This window comes from Orbicella faveolata, unplaced genomic scaffold (assembly GCF_042242905.1).
Source record: "Orbicella faveolata isolate gen_17 unplaced genomic scaffold, um_ofav_v1 contig_2, whole genome shotgun sequence".
Taxonomy (NCBI): Eukaryota; Metazoa; Cnidaria; class Anthozoa; order Scleractinia; family Merulinidae; genus Orbicella; species Orbicella faveolata.
In genome coordinates this window covers 22,563,764-22,577,153 of record NW_028301547.1, presented here as the reverse complement: position 1 = coordinate 22,577,153, position 13,390 = coordinate 22,563,764, and the positions used below count along the sequence as shown (strand labels likewise).

At 40.9% G+C, this 13,390-nt stretch overlaps 3 protein-coding genes across 3 annotated transcripts; 2 read left to right on the top strand and 1 right to left on the bottom strand.

Annotated features, from left to right (window-relative positions):
* Positions 1 to 23: 23 nt before the first annotated feature.
* On the top strand, positions 24 to 4,564 carry LOC149112474 (oxidoreductase-like domain-containing protein 1). The gene is made up of 3 exons (XM_089290366.1): positions 24 to 234; positions 1,561 to 1,615; positions 2,435 to 4,564. The coding sequence occupies exons 1-3, from the start codon at positions 178 to 180 to the stop codon at positions 2,683 to 2,685; spliced, it is 363 nt and encodes a 120-aa protein (XP_089146492.1). The 5' UTR covers positions 24 to 177; the 3' UTR covers positions 2,686 to 4,564.
* Positions 2,804 to 8,265, bottom strand: LOC149112473 (uncharacterized). The gene is made up of 2 exons (XM_089290357.1): positions 8,119 to 8,265; positions 2,804 to 7,991 (listed from the first exon to the last, which is right to left on the bottom strand). Exon 2 carries the CDS (start codon positions 7,950 to 7,952, stop codon positions 4,605 to 4,607), a length of 3,348 nt encoding a protein of 1,115 aa, XP_089146483.1. The 5' UTR covers positions 7,953 to 7,991; positions 8,119 to 8,265; the 3' UTR covers positions 2,804 to 4,604.
* A 1,639-nt stretch (positions 8,266 to 9,904) lies between these two features.
* LOC149112472 (uncharacterized) lies at positions 9,905 to 11,263 on the top strand. Its single transcript, XM_089289628.1, has one exon. It carries the CDS (start codon positions 10,146 to 10,148, stop codon positions 11,199 to 11,201), a length of 1,056 nt encoding a protein of 351 aa, XP_089145754.1. The 5' UTR covers positions 9,905 to 10,145; the 3' UTR covers positions 11,202 to 11,263.
* The last annotated feature ends 2,127 nt before the right edge of the window (positions 11,264 to 13,390 follow it).

The following is a 13,390-nucleotide window of genomic DNA, read 5'->3' as shown; positions in this document are numbered from 1 at the left end:
TGTATTCTTACTTGAAATGTAAGTTTTTGCCGTCCGTTTAGGCTTGGTAACGACTGTTCAAGATGGCGGAAATCGCGACAACGCAGAACAGAAAAAGATGAACGTTTTTCCTGGAAAGAATTGTTGTCTTACTTGATCTGAGTACCTTTGGAGAAAATTCCGGAATTTTTATTGTGGATGTTCCGAATTGTTCGTCGCACGTTGCAAGGAAACAAGTTCTTGACGTTCACAAATGTGAGTGAAATAGGCCGGTCACTACCAAATACTTTATTTGCATACATCCCAGCCGTCCTATACAGTCGAAGCTCTCGTAAGTGACCACCTCGGAAATTCGAAAAAGTGGTCCTAACTAGAGCTGTTCGCTTACAAGACTGAGCTCTCGTAAGTGACAAGAGCTTCAGAAACTCATTAAAAAATCATAAGGAAATGACTTTGAACTTTTTCAAATACCTGTACAATACTGCACTGTACAAGATCTTTGTCAATGAATCATTAGCGCAGTGTGCAGTTTCATCAAAGTGTTGATTTGTATGTGTAAGACTCTGAATGGTCGCTTACAAGAGCTTAAAAACAAAGGAAAAGGCCAGCTGGGTAATCCCAAATTAAAAGTGGTCGCAGTCATTTACTTGAGCGGTGGCTTACGAGAGCTTTTCATTACGAAGTTAAAATCACAGTTCAAACGGGGTTTCACAAAGGTGGTCATAACTGGAGCTGGTCGCTTACGAGAGTAGTTGTTAGGAGAGCTTCAACTGTATTTCATAATTTTCCTATATATGTATTATAGGATCCTGTAACACTTTTATAATTGGCCAAAATCTCCTACATTTCCTATAAATACTACTTAAGTGAAATAAATAGGAAGATAAAGAAAGGAGGTCCAACAGTTTAGACTGAGTTTTTATTGAGTGTATTGGCTGAATATATTGTCCCCTGTGGTTTGATGTTATTCCTGGACAATGTAATCAGACTGGGAACAAGTTGTTCAAGGTATTAGGACTGCTACAACCTGTTTTCATGGTTACATAAATAATTAGATGTATTACTGATCACGTATTGTCTTCTTGTCATATTATAATGCCTGCATTTTTATAATATGACTCATATTGAGGGGTCATATCCAATATGTCACTTGAGACATTTCTTTGCAAAAATACAGGCAAGCCAGGCACATTGATTTGATCTTCTTTTGTGGACATAATTTCCAGGAGTTTTTATCTCTTTCATCTCACATGAAATGTTTGAGGTTACTAGCAGAATTGGGTCTCTAGTTTTCCTTACACCTCAAATTCTAAAGGGTGTGGCATCCCTTACCTCCAGAGCCACTTGGGTGTGGAGGACATTTGTAACACAGGTCACTTAAAGTAAGACTATAATCAAATGCTGAAGTATCTTTTTTCATAACAATTGGAAGAAAGATTGTCATGACATAGCTATTGATTCTGCAAGCAGGGAAAGAAAGACTTCAGGTGGACAAACTGGCTGATGAGTACACTGATATTTAGATCATAACTTATATGTATGGATTTAGCCCTTATGGTTTTGTCCTATCTATTTTATCAGCATTGGCAGGGTATCTGTAGCATTTCTTCTTCAAGCAGAAGAATAAGTGGAGAAAGTAAGTGAAAGTCATTCAATATTGGCTTAGAAAATAATACCTGTTCAGTTATGTTCACTTCTAAATCCTCATTTCTCATGTCTATGCATTTCTGTTGGTGTTTATTGATGGATTTAAATTCCTCATCCCTCTTTGCTAATGGACTTCTTTTGACATAATACAGTTACAGTCACTCCAGACAAGTCTACAGGTGGCTGTTTCCAAGTCACCATTTGCCTCTAAAGGTGTCAAAGCAAGTCTTCATGTGAAACTACTCATATTTTCATTTTCATGGAACTCGAACTTATTTTTATACAAATAGTTTTGCATGATGACTTATTTTCAAAACAAAAGCAAAAGGCAACTTAAGAGAAAAAACTTATGGATCAATAAAGGACTGCCAGGGCTGAAAATTCCAGTCATTGTGGTGAGGTTCATGACTGCTAATTTACAAGTGATGTGGAGGTTCTACTTTTTCTGCCATTTTCAAAGAGACAGTGAGAGAAGAACTGGAAATATTTTGCCCTACTGGTACACAAGTATTTTTGACAGAATTCAAAGTGTTTGGAAATTTTGTGAAATACTCTCATGAGTGTTATTTAGTGAATGGAAAATAAGGTGAGATGGTATATCCAATCCAGTCATCTTTGTTTAAACTTGACAAATTAAATGAGTTTGAGAGTTTCCAGTGTGAAGTCGAGGTACAGCAAGACCATATCCACTGTTTGATCAGTTTTTTTATTCTCATCACCTGTCTGTTTGGAAGTGAGTGTATGTTCCAAGAAGAAGTGAGCTGTTGATCACTCTTGGGTCTGAAAGCGCTCTGGTATTCTTTTACAGGGTCGCAACATGCTGTTCCATCGTTAGAAAAAAGTGACAGCACCAACAGTCCAGAGAAGAACTCACCCATACCCCCTCCCCCTCCTCTGGAGTTGTGCTGCATGAGTGGATGCCAGAATTGCGTGATGATTCAACATGCAGAAGAGCTAATGAAAATGTATGATGATGACTCAGCTGCAAGAGCCGCCTTGGAAGACATCCCAGATGAGAATTTAAAGACATTCCTCAAAATGGAAATGAACCTTAAATAACCTTAAACTCTGTTTATCATAGTGAGCGAAAGAAAAACAAATGGTTTGGACTCTTGGGAATATACACATGCAATTCTGTATCTAAATTAATTGAATGAGAGCTAAATGTCACAAATCATATTGTGGTCGTAATATTTATTTGGATTTAGATTTTATGGATAAATTGGTACTGTCAGATTGCTTATTATTTACAGCTGTATCTTGTTGTGTTCAGTTGAATATTTTAGATCACAAATTACCAATTTGCCAACTACCAGAGGGTGGCAGTCTGACAGTCATGCTGTATCTAACTGGATGATGTACAGTATCAGCATAAAATGACAATTCTCAGATTACGTTAAGGTGGCTCCTCAGGGTAATCATTTATCGCATTGCACACTCTAGTGTCATGTTTTGAAAGCTGGTTTTGCATTTCGCTTTTTACACCCAGTCCTCTCAAACTTATTAAATGTAATATGCAATGATGAAGTAGTGTTTACTACCATCCCTGTTAAAATCTTGGCTTTTAGTGTTCAGTTATAAATGGTTATGCCCAAACAAATACATTTTTTACCATTCATGTGGCTGTATTTGTGATTTTATTGAATTTCCTTTGGTGAAATCTTCCAAAAGTTTCACAGTACATCATTGCTTTTTGCGGCCATGTTGACGTCATAAAATATTGAAAAACAATGATGTGAGCGTGCTGCCGAGTGTACACAGATGACTCAGGCTTTTGTCCTCAGTGCGCATGCGATTGTGCAACTATAGGGAGCCACCTTAGGCATTGTAACAAGAATTCCACACATTGTCTGGATGTTGCTCCTGGCTCAATAAACCACAGTTTACTGTAGTTTCTGTTACTGTGCAGTTTTTGGTACAAACACAGTCATGTGTGAATTGGCAATTATCAATAAAAGTTGTGGCCTGCATGTAAGGCTAGTAGGACATATTCTGTACATATTTTGTCTCACTTTTACAGTTAGCTCTTGTTTACCGAGCTTCGGTCTGTATGGGAAAATCTTGACCAAAGTCATGAGTACAGAGTAGCTGACATTTTGCTTGTGCATGGCGATAAGCTGAACTTATATATGCCAAAGTTTGCTCTTCCTCTTTACTTTTTTTTTTTCTCACAAGGCTTTTTGGCACTTTCACTAATAGTTTTAGAAGAAAATAGTCAACATTTTTGTATTTTAGTTTGCAACTTTTTCACCACAAAATGTAACTGGTCTAGATTGCGGTCTAGATGAGAAAATGTAAACTGCCGTCAATGCCAATTTCAGCCAATCAAATTTGTGAATTTGGTAGTTCCTAGTTCTTGTAAGACACTGCCATATAATGATTTTACTTGCAAACTGAAAAGATTACTTCAACTGGCACTGTTAACTGTATTGGAATTTGAATGCCACGTGCCACCAAAATAAATGTGCCCATTTCAAAATCATTACACAACAGAACTGGGTTTAATCCTGTTATTATGTATTTGGTGAAAACCATGCTAACATTATAACTAGTAAGTACCTTTGCTTGCACAAGAAAATAATACTCCTTGAGCACCAAGGAGAATTGTACATGATTGTCAAGGGGAGAAAAAACATTTTGTACTAAGAGTTTTTCGCATTTTTTTTTCAATACATGAGAATAACATAACAGTTATAAATTCAAACACGGCAGTATGATTACATCTTACAGTTCTAGTGTTTCGAAGAACATCCAGTTTTCCATGTAAAAAATAAATTGTCAACTAAGGAGCAAATGATGCTAGGCATAAAAAAGTCATATCATGTTAACCATTTTAAGTGTCAAATTCAGTTGAAATGGAAGAAATCTACTGAGAATATTTACGTACACAATGTTTTTGTTTTTTAATTTGGTCACTTAATAAAACCTCAGTCTCTGATTTTGTGCTGCTTTTCCTTTGCATTTCAATACGAGCAAAGCTACAGATAAGACTGAAAACAATATCCCAACAAATATAGGAAACCCAGCCATTTGAGTTCACGAAGTAATCTGAAATCATTCACTATGTAATCTACTTCTATTGCCCTCATCATTACACGGGTAGCAACAATGTAGGGTATACACAGCCAGAAGAACTTCAAAACCCCCTCTTCGGGGTCATGAACATAGTCTCTTACATACTGACCTATCAGGCTCACTACAAAAAGCACAATACATTTGTCCAACGGCATAGTGAGATTAGCGGCATTCATTCCTGATCTCTCCCAGTGTGCTCCAGAAAATGGATAATTCAGAATTTGCGACCTCCTGACAGCCATGGCCAATGAAGACGGAGATTGAAGGCTGCCACGTTGATGGTTTAGGTCTGCTTGTTGCTGTGAAACTCGTTTTAAACCTTCATCTGCTGATTGGCACAACTGGTGGCTCATGGGGAAAGACTTGGAGTAGATCTCCAGAGCTTGTTGAAAGTAGTTGGCTGCGTAATCAAGCTCACTGCATTGTTCAAATACCATTCCCAGGTTAAACATAGTGTCGCCTAATTCACAATGGTCAGCTGGCAAAATTTCCTCCCTGATGTTTCGTGCACGAAAGTGACAGTCTTTGGATTTCTGCATTTCACCAAGATCCATATACAACTGACCAAGATTACTCAGCAATTCTGCCATTGCAGGATGTTGTTCATCCAGTGTTTTCTCCCTAATTTGCAGTGCAGATTTGTAACAATCCATGGCTTTCACAAGTTGGCCTTGGGCTTTGTACATCAGACCAACATTGCTGTAGGACTCGGAAATCAAGAAATGCTCTGGAAAGTATAGTTCCTTTCTCATTTCAAGTGCTTTGTTGTGGTACTCAATCGCCTCATCAGTTGAACGTAATTCACTGTGCACGATTCCAAGATTGCAAAAGCAATCAGCAACACGAGGATGGACCGAGCCATATGTCTTTTCTGCCAAGTCCAATGCTCTTTGGTAAAAGTCCTTTGCGGTGTGGGGGTCACCTAATACACTGTGAACAGATCCAAGGTTATTAAGTGAGGCAGCAGCAGTGGCATCTTCATTACCATGAAGCTCTTGTCTCATTGTTAGAGATTTGCTGTAGAAGTCCATTGCTGTTTCAAACTGGCTCAGACTAAAACAAGCATTTCCCAGTTTGTTCAAAGAATCTGCAATCTCTGGAGTAGAATTACTTGGATTTAGGCCTTCAAGTAGATCCAGGGCTTGCTGGTGGTGATCTTTAGCCGTTTCAAATTGCCCTCGTTTCCAATAGACAACCCCTAAATTGTTCAGGATTGTAGCAGTGACAGTCATGTTGTCTTGGTTGTTGCCTTCCTCTTCGCAGTTGGCAATCTGAAGAGCTTTCTCAAAGTATGTTTTGGCTGCAGGAAGATAGCCATGTGCACTGCATATGTCCCCGAAGTTAAGAAATGCCTTTTTGTGTAGATTTCTCTCATCACTAGTTATCAGGTTGTAGTTTGATGTCTCCAAATGGCTGCTCAACACTTTCAAATGGGGAGCCATCATTTTCGAAGAGAGATGAAACTTTAAATCAAACTGGAGCAGATTGTGTTCAGCAAAGGTAGATAATGTGTCAATGTAAGACTGCGTGAGCACTGAGACCTCTTCGTCACTACACTTGTCAAGAGAGTGGCTCTTGAAGACATCATGTACGACCTGGTGCACCTTTATTAGAGGTCTTGAACTATCTTCTGAGAGAAGCTGCATTAGCAGAGAGCACCTGGAAATTTCAGCAGTGGTCATGTCCTCGTCGAGGTCTGGGTCCTGCTTGGTTACAAAACTGACAATCATGTCAAGGCCAATGGGTGCCGGAGCACACAAAGCTAGAAATCGAACCACATGTTTAAATACTCGATTCTGGACCAGCTTCTGTGATGCCAGGGACACAGCTGAAGTCATTGATGACGGATAGCTCTTGCTCGTCCTTTCGTAGACCTTTTCTGTCAAATTCCGCTTCCCCATTTCCAGTTTCTTGAGGTAGTTCTTCCAAGTGGCACTGCCAGGTACAGTGCTTGTTCCACCAGCATCCTGCAGATAGCGAACATAGAGTGCTGCAGAAGCAATGGCCAAAGGCTGGTAATCTAAGGCTTTTAAAACTGAAAGTTCATCTTCCTCATCTTCGCATGAAAACTCGCAGATATCTCTTAGAAGATGCAGAGCATCGTTCGTTTGCATCCCCTGACTTAGGAACACTTCTTCGCAAAAGGGGTCACTTAATGGTATATAAATACTGTCTTGTGTGGTGACAAGTACTTGTCCGCAATCTCCCCACTCCTCTTCCTGTGGCCAAAAGCTTCTCAAGCTCTCAACCTCATCAACATTGTCAAATATAAGCAACCAGGTAGAATACTCCTTAACTTTGGCAGAAACAAGGGTTTTCAGATGCAAAATTTGGTCTCTTTCCGTCAATTTCGAGTCTCCCCCTGTGATGCTGGTGATCGAGTATTCTGTGACGCCAAGAGCACGAGCGAACTTCATGTATGAAACCAACATTGACTGTTCACTTTCAGCATTCAAGGTCATTACAAATGTACTACCGTCCTGGTTATCAGCTGCAAACTTTTCCCCAACTTGCCGAGCAATCTGACTTTTGCCACATCCTGGGTTGCCAGAGACAAAAACTGTCACAATGGAACCTTCGTCATTCTTGTTTTGCAGGTCAATGAACATTTGCATGATTTCTTCAACTTCCGCTTTGCGTTCCGTGACTGCGTGGGATGGCTTAACAGGAAGGAACATGAAGGATTGAGCTTTCCCCTGAATCTCCTCTTCCAAGACGAGAATTTGTTCTTGAAGCTTTTGTAGTTCTGCGGTTGGAAAGCTTCTCTGATTCCTTATGTTTTGCAGCTCTTTGGTGTCAAGATTCAGAGCCGTAAACGCGTTTGAAACCAGCTGCAAATTAGCTTGAAAGTCAGCATCCAGAACACTGGGTTGAGAAAGGTGGGCACAAAAGCCATTGCGAAAAACTCGCAAATCGTTGATATTACTGGCAACTGTAGGACTCAACACAGGTCCAAACGAATCGGAATAGAGAAGCGCAAAGAAAAGGCATGTACAGTCCCACTCGCTTGTGTTTCTGTATCGAATGATATTTAGAAGCATCTTGTTTTTCTTCCGGCTTCTTCGCGATTCCATGCTAAAAAAGTCCTGTCTATTTTTGTAAGTGTCTTTCCATTTACCAAATCTCCTACTGTATACTCTGTCCCATTCTTGTCTAAACACTGACTGAAGTCCATCCCGAATGATCTTGCTCGTGATGTAACAGACACGGAAATAATTCAGTTCTTCCAAGGAGTACTCTTTGTCTGACATTGTTCAAGTTTATCTTGTGACCCTCTGTGACTGCTTAGTCTGTTAAAACAAATCAAGTGAGATTTTTAAACGTTCTGGTTAGAGGAAAAACCCCATGAAGGATAAATTGGCCGAACCCAATTTGTTGAACTTAGCAACTGCAGCTGCAGATTACTGAGATTGGTACCTGTATGTCGATGTACATAATGTCTCGTGCAGTGGACATCCGCAAAGCCAATTCCAGCGCTCTGGGATGAAACACACTGAGTATTCTATCACCCCTCTACTCCAGCAGGGCGAACCGCAGGGCGATACCAGGCTATACCGGGGGCGATACAAACGAAGGTCACAAATAGGGTGGAGACGGGGGAGGGGAGGGGTGATCTCGTGCCCAGCTCTCACTGTCGGTTTGGTAAATTTAGGGGCTGCGGCCCATCTTCTCAGTGGGAAGTAGGGGGGAAGAGAGGATTTCTGGCCCTAAAAGTTTCAGAAAAGGGGATTAAATGTGTCATCGCTCATCAATGCTGCTACTAGGGATTAGGACACCAATGACGAACAATTCATGCATATCCCACTTCGAACTGAATCAGAGAGAATGCTTTTACTAGAAATGTAATTGCTCGGGTGACATCTAGTAAGTTCTCTTTGTCTGATTCCCTAACTTCCGAAGTGTTAAAAAATCGATTATGTTGTAAATTTCTGAAGAGTACATTTGTACGAGAGTCCTCCCGAAGGCTCTCTGCTAGCGAAGCATGGCCACATCGTTAATCGACTTAATCGACTGCAAGAAACAGAAATCGCCAATATACTTGCAAAGCATAGCATGTCGTACTGGATCTCTCCAGTCTGTTTTCTAACAACTAGCGAATGATGTATAAGACCTGCAGGAATCACTACACTCGGGCTACACTTCTTATTTCCATCCGTCACATATTGTTTACGCAGTCATCAAGGATCCAAAAGTGAGGGGAGAATTTGCCGATATTCATAGCCATAAAAAAAGCCAACAGTTAGCAGTTAAGTGAAAGTCCAATAACCATGGTAACCACCTGTCTACCTGTATTATAGTGTAACACCTTGTAGTGAGAACTACCTGAAGTTGTAAGTAGTTAGGGACCGGTCATTATTTATCGCCTGGTGGGGGGGGGGGGGGGGGGCGGCGGAGGATTTTGGGGAGGATCACATGGTTTTCTGAGAAACGGAAGAGGGGATCAGGCGTAATTGACAGGCACAAAGCGAGGGGGGGACCAGAATAAAAAAAATGGAATTTCTGGTGGCGGTGGGATCTCCATGAATATTTAACATATAAAACCATGTCAAATGATCGCCTCCTTTTTACGAAAATATGCTATTTAATTATATAATAAAATAATCAATTGTTGTGCATGTAGTATCAGTGACAATGGATTGAAACTGTTTAATTTTTAATATTTCAAATATCAAAGTTCCATGTTTCAAATTCTTTTATAGAGGATCGAATAGAGTCAATGGAAAAGAGTCAATAGAAAAGTTCATTGAACGCGGCCGAACGACGCGGAACTATTAAAAACAACAACAGCAACAAGAAAAAATATACATATATCATAAAATGTGTTTTTTGTGTGTGACTGTTTCACCATCCTGTTCCCATTACGCTTCCATGGCAGACTCAGCCCCCTCATCCAACTCTTGGACTGCTTCTTCGCCAGTTTCTTCGGGAGAATCTTCGCCCGAGCTTAACCCTTTACCACTTTCCTTGAGACTGGTCACTACCATCTCCATATTATGGGCTAAGTCTTTGTCAAAAACGTCTTTTTCCAGGAGCCATAAAAGTGGGTCCAGATGGAGACGCCTAACTAATCTCCCGGTGAACTCTGCATTAATTGCTGTGACGCTTGTAAAATTCTTGTTGTTTTCGAACGAATCAAAGACCTCTTCAGTTACCTCTCTTGAGGTAAGTTTTTCTAGAAGCATATATGCCCGCTGCTGTAATCTCTTCTCCTTTGCTCTTCTCCCACTGCTGTAATCCTTCTCCATCGCTTTCGCGATGCTGAGCTGGCTCGAATTCACAACTCGGATTACCGAGTACGATGCCACCGCTCGAGAGGTGACAGCGGGCAAGGCGAGGCCGAACGAACAAACTCGGCCATTTCAGACGCTCTTGTTGAAGGTGCAACGCTGGAATGGGAGAAGTACCGTCCATTCGAAGATCTCTCTGAAGACGAAATCAAGGCCATGTCTCCCCATTCCTATGAAAAGTACGAAAAAGAGCACATGGAAAAAAACGCTTGGCATGTTTGCAAGCAGGTCGCCGAAAGGATAGACGACGTCCCTGTCCTGAAGAATTACATCAGTAGTAGGCTGAGAGAGTCTTCCGAAGAGTTGTTCTTTTTTAATGCTTCTGAGCTTAATGCGTACCGAAATGCTTCAGAAAACAGTAGGGCCGAAATACCTGGTGCGGCCTATTTTAGAAAGATAGAGAGCTTTATTGAGGACCACTATGTCCGAGGAGAGCTCTTTTTTGAATTTTGTCGGGATGCCTGTAATAGCCAAAGAGATGCAAGCTCCACACTTTGTTCCTGGTGTACCAACAACAGCTGGGTGGGACCAGTAACAGAGAAAATCCCCCAGCCTGTGCCAGACAAAGAAAATCCAGGACATTTTATGGATGTGTACGAAACGCCAACAACAGATCGTACTCCAGACGATTATCAACCGAGGAAATGTCTGAAGGACTTGTATGAACAAAACGCTATCTCTGCGGACAATCCAAACACCGTCGCTGCTTTCTGTGCTACCTACAATGTCGAGGAAAAGCATGTCATTGAATACCTTGGTCATCTAAATGATATAAACATCAGGAAGGATATTAGAACAAGGGAGGCTAGCGAGAAAAGAAGATTAGAAGAGGAGCTAACATACAAGGATTACAGGTGCGGCACACTCATTGAGAATGGAAAAGTTGAGAAGCTGAAGGTGAGACAGCTTGACCATTACCTTAAAGAACATGGCCTGACCACTGTTGGTCTAAAGCTGGACAAGATAAAGGCAATTCGCGGTCATTACTTTAGAAAAAAAAGTACAGGCAATGGAAATGAGTTGTCCAGCAGTGAAGAAGAGAATGAAGAATCAGAGGCGGAGTCTGATGACGAGTCAGATGACGACGAGAATACCGAACAAGATCTTGTCATTGCTGACCTCGATGAACAGTCAACTGTTCGTATACCAGATCTGACTTTTGTACCAGATGAGCAAATGGCTGAAGTCACGGTACAAGCACACACTGAATGAAAACCCAAAAAAGCAAAAACAAAACAAGAAAACAAGAAAAAGTGGGGAAAAAAAAAAACAAAGGCTGATCTAACACTACAGATCAACAGAATAGTCGTCTCATTTCACTCATTTTTGCCCTTCCAGATGGCCGAATTACTGCTGAATATGACATGCTCATAGGTACTTGGTGGACTCTTATTAAATTTGCACTCTATTAAAAAAGTAACTTTGCACTGTTCAACCATTTGAGATTGTTATATTGCTGCATGTCAGCTGACAACAGATAATGGGATCCAGACTAGAAAAAGACACGGATCAAGAGACACTTTTGAGACTGCGGGATAAGGGCCTCATTATACTGTAAGTACATCATAGATTGAAATTCTACCTGAAGGTTAAAAAACACTGAATATACACCTCAAAAGTTGAATATGGCTGCGAAGACATGGGGGGGAGGATCACGACAGCTGTCAACAGTGTTGAGGGGGGATCACTTCGGTGATATAACATTTAAAGGGGGGATCGGCTAAATTTCGCCATGTTCAGCCCAAAATACTCCGTTCCCCCCCCCCCCCCCCCCCCAGGCGATAAATAATGACCGGTCCCTTAATATTTACCAGCAGAATAACTGACTGCCTATGATGGAATAGCCTAGAACAACAATGACCTCATTGGCAGCCAATAGGGGTTTACAATTTCTAAAAGAAACATTAGATCATTTGTTTGGAGACTAGCATAAGTACAGGTGTTTTGTAAATTGTTCTTGGGTTACGCCCCCGGTGGTGGGACGCCGGATACCAGCGTGATCCCGTATTGGTTATGTTCTGAGCGCGTTGTTGGATTAAACTCTACTCTGTTGGACCCAAGTAACGGCGTATTCTCTGTCTTCCCGTTGGATTGTTTTGCTGTAATAAATCCCGAGTCCTCTAGGAGTGTGACAAAACAACTTAAGGCGGGGGTTAACATGAAGGCCATATTTTTGCTGGGTATTATGGTTTGAATGCAAATATCTCGTTCATGTTTCAAGCAGTGAAAAATCTCTCTGCTCATTTCACATAGCTACGTTTTGGGCTGTTTTGTAAATGTTTGGTGATTTTTGGGTATATTTGGGGATAAATAGTTTTTCTCAAAGGATTAGTACATTTATGGAAATAGGAAACTTTGAAGATTTGATGTTGTTTTAAAATTAGAATTTGAAGTTAGAAATTGGTAGACGTACACCAAACAGTTGCCCACCAACCCGGGGTGCCCGTTTGGGGGCCATCAACTGTCTGGTGGTGTTCCAAACCCCTTTTTATCAATTTAATCCCTCTTTAAACTTCCCAAAATTTCACTTAAATTCATGTGTACCCCCGACTTAAGCGACCTAAAAAACTTGTTATCACACAAATTTGCATTCCGCGTGCCGGCCTAGAAACCTGGCATGGATGATCCTGCCGGTCATCTCTGCAAGAATTCGCAAACTAAAACTCTTCCCAAGAAACGTAAGGGGCTTGATTTCATTTGCCAAGTTCGCTTAGTATGAACACGACGTTATAGTCTTTTATATGACCAATTCATTATTCACGAGAGTAGGAAAATCAATTTTCAATGCTAATGGTTGATCGCTAATGAAATATTATACCTTGTGAAGTAGGTCCTCATAAGTGGAAAAGGGATGACAATAGAAAAGGACTGCGGCACCTACAGGAGTTGAAGCCGCGGCGTCGATGACTGACGATGTCGCCATGAGTCATGCACTGTTTCGTTGTTAAGGAAATGTTATGAAACAACATTCACTTGTTTGACAGTGCGTTTGCCTGGTTTGACAAGCAATATGAACAACGCTAAGCTCCAATCAGGTCAGGTCATCTCACAGATAACTTTTCGTGTTTGCATAAGAATACAGGGAAACACACAAGCGAGACAATTTTGGGCGCATTCTGCAAAACATGGACTAATCACGTTGACGAACTTCACGTATACCTAAATCTTTTGAGTAGTGTTTACAGTCACCGACAGGCATCTAAGGACCTTGTCCTAATGCGGACCTACTTCTTATTAATTTACGTAAGATCTTTGCACGTGCCGTGTAATGTAATAGTCGCTGTTCTCAGTTCAACATCGTAAAAAATGTTTTGCAAATTAATCAAAAACATATACCAACTACGTTTCTTAACCATCTGATGAAACTGCAGTATCATAAGAAGATCGAGAAAAATAGTGAG

Excerpts from the sequence above, each read along its gene's own strand:
- LOC149112473 (XM_089290357.1), bottom strand. The coding sequence starts at position 7,952 with ATGTCAGACAAAGAGTACTCCTTGGAAGAACTGAATTATTTCCGTGTC.
- LOC149112474 (XM_089290366.1), top strand. The coding sequence starts at position 178 with ATGTTCCGAATTGTTCGTCGCACGTTGCAAGGAAACAAGTTCTTGACG. Across the intron at positions 235-1,560 it reads AGTTCTTGACGTTCACAAAT|CATTGGCAGGGTATCTGTAG; the intron begins GTGAGTGAAATA and ends CTATTTTATCAG. Across the intron at positions 1,616-2,434 it reads CAGAAGAATAAGTGGAGAAA|GGTCGCAACATGCTGTTCCA; the intron begins GTAAGTGAAAGT and ends ATTCTTTTACAG.
- LOC149112472 (XM_089289628.1), top strand. The coding sequence starts at position 10,146 with ATGTCTCCCCATTCCTATGAAAAGTACGAAAAAGAGCACATGGAAAAA.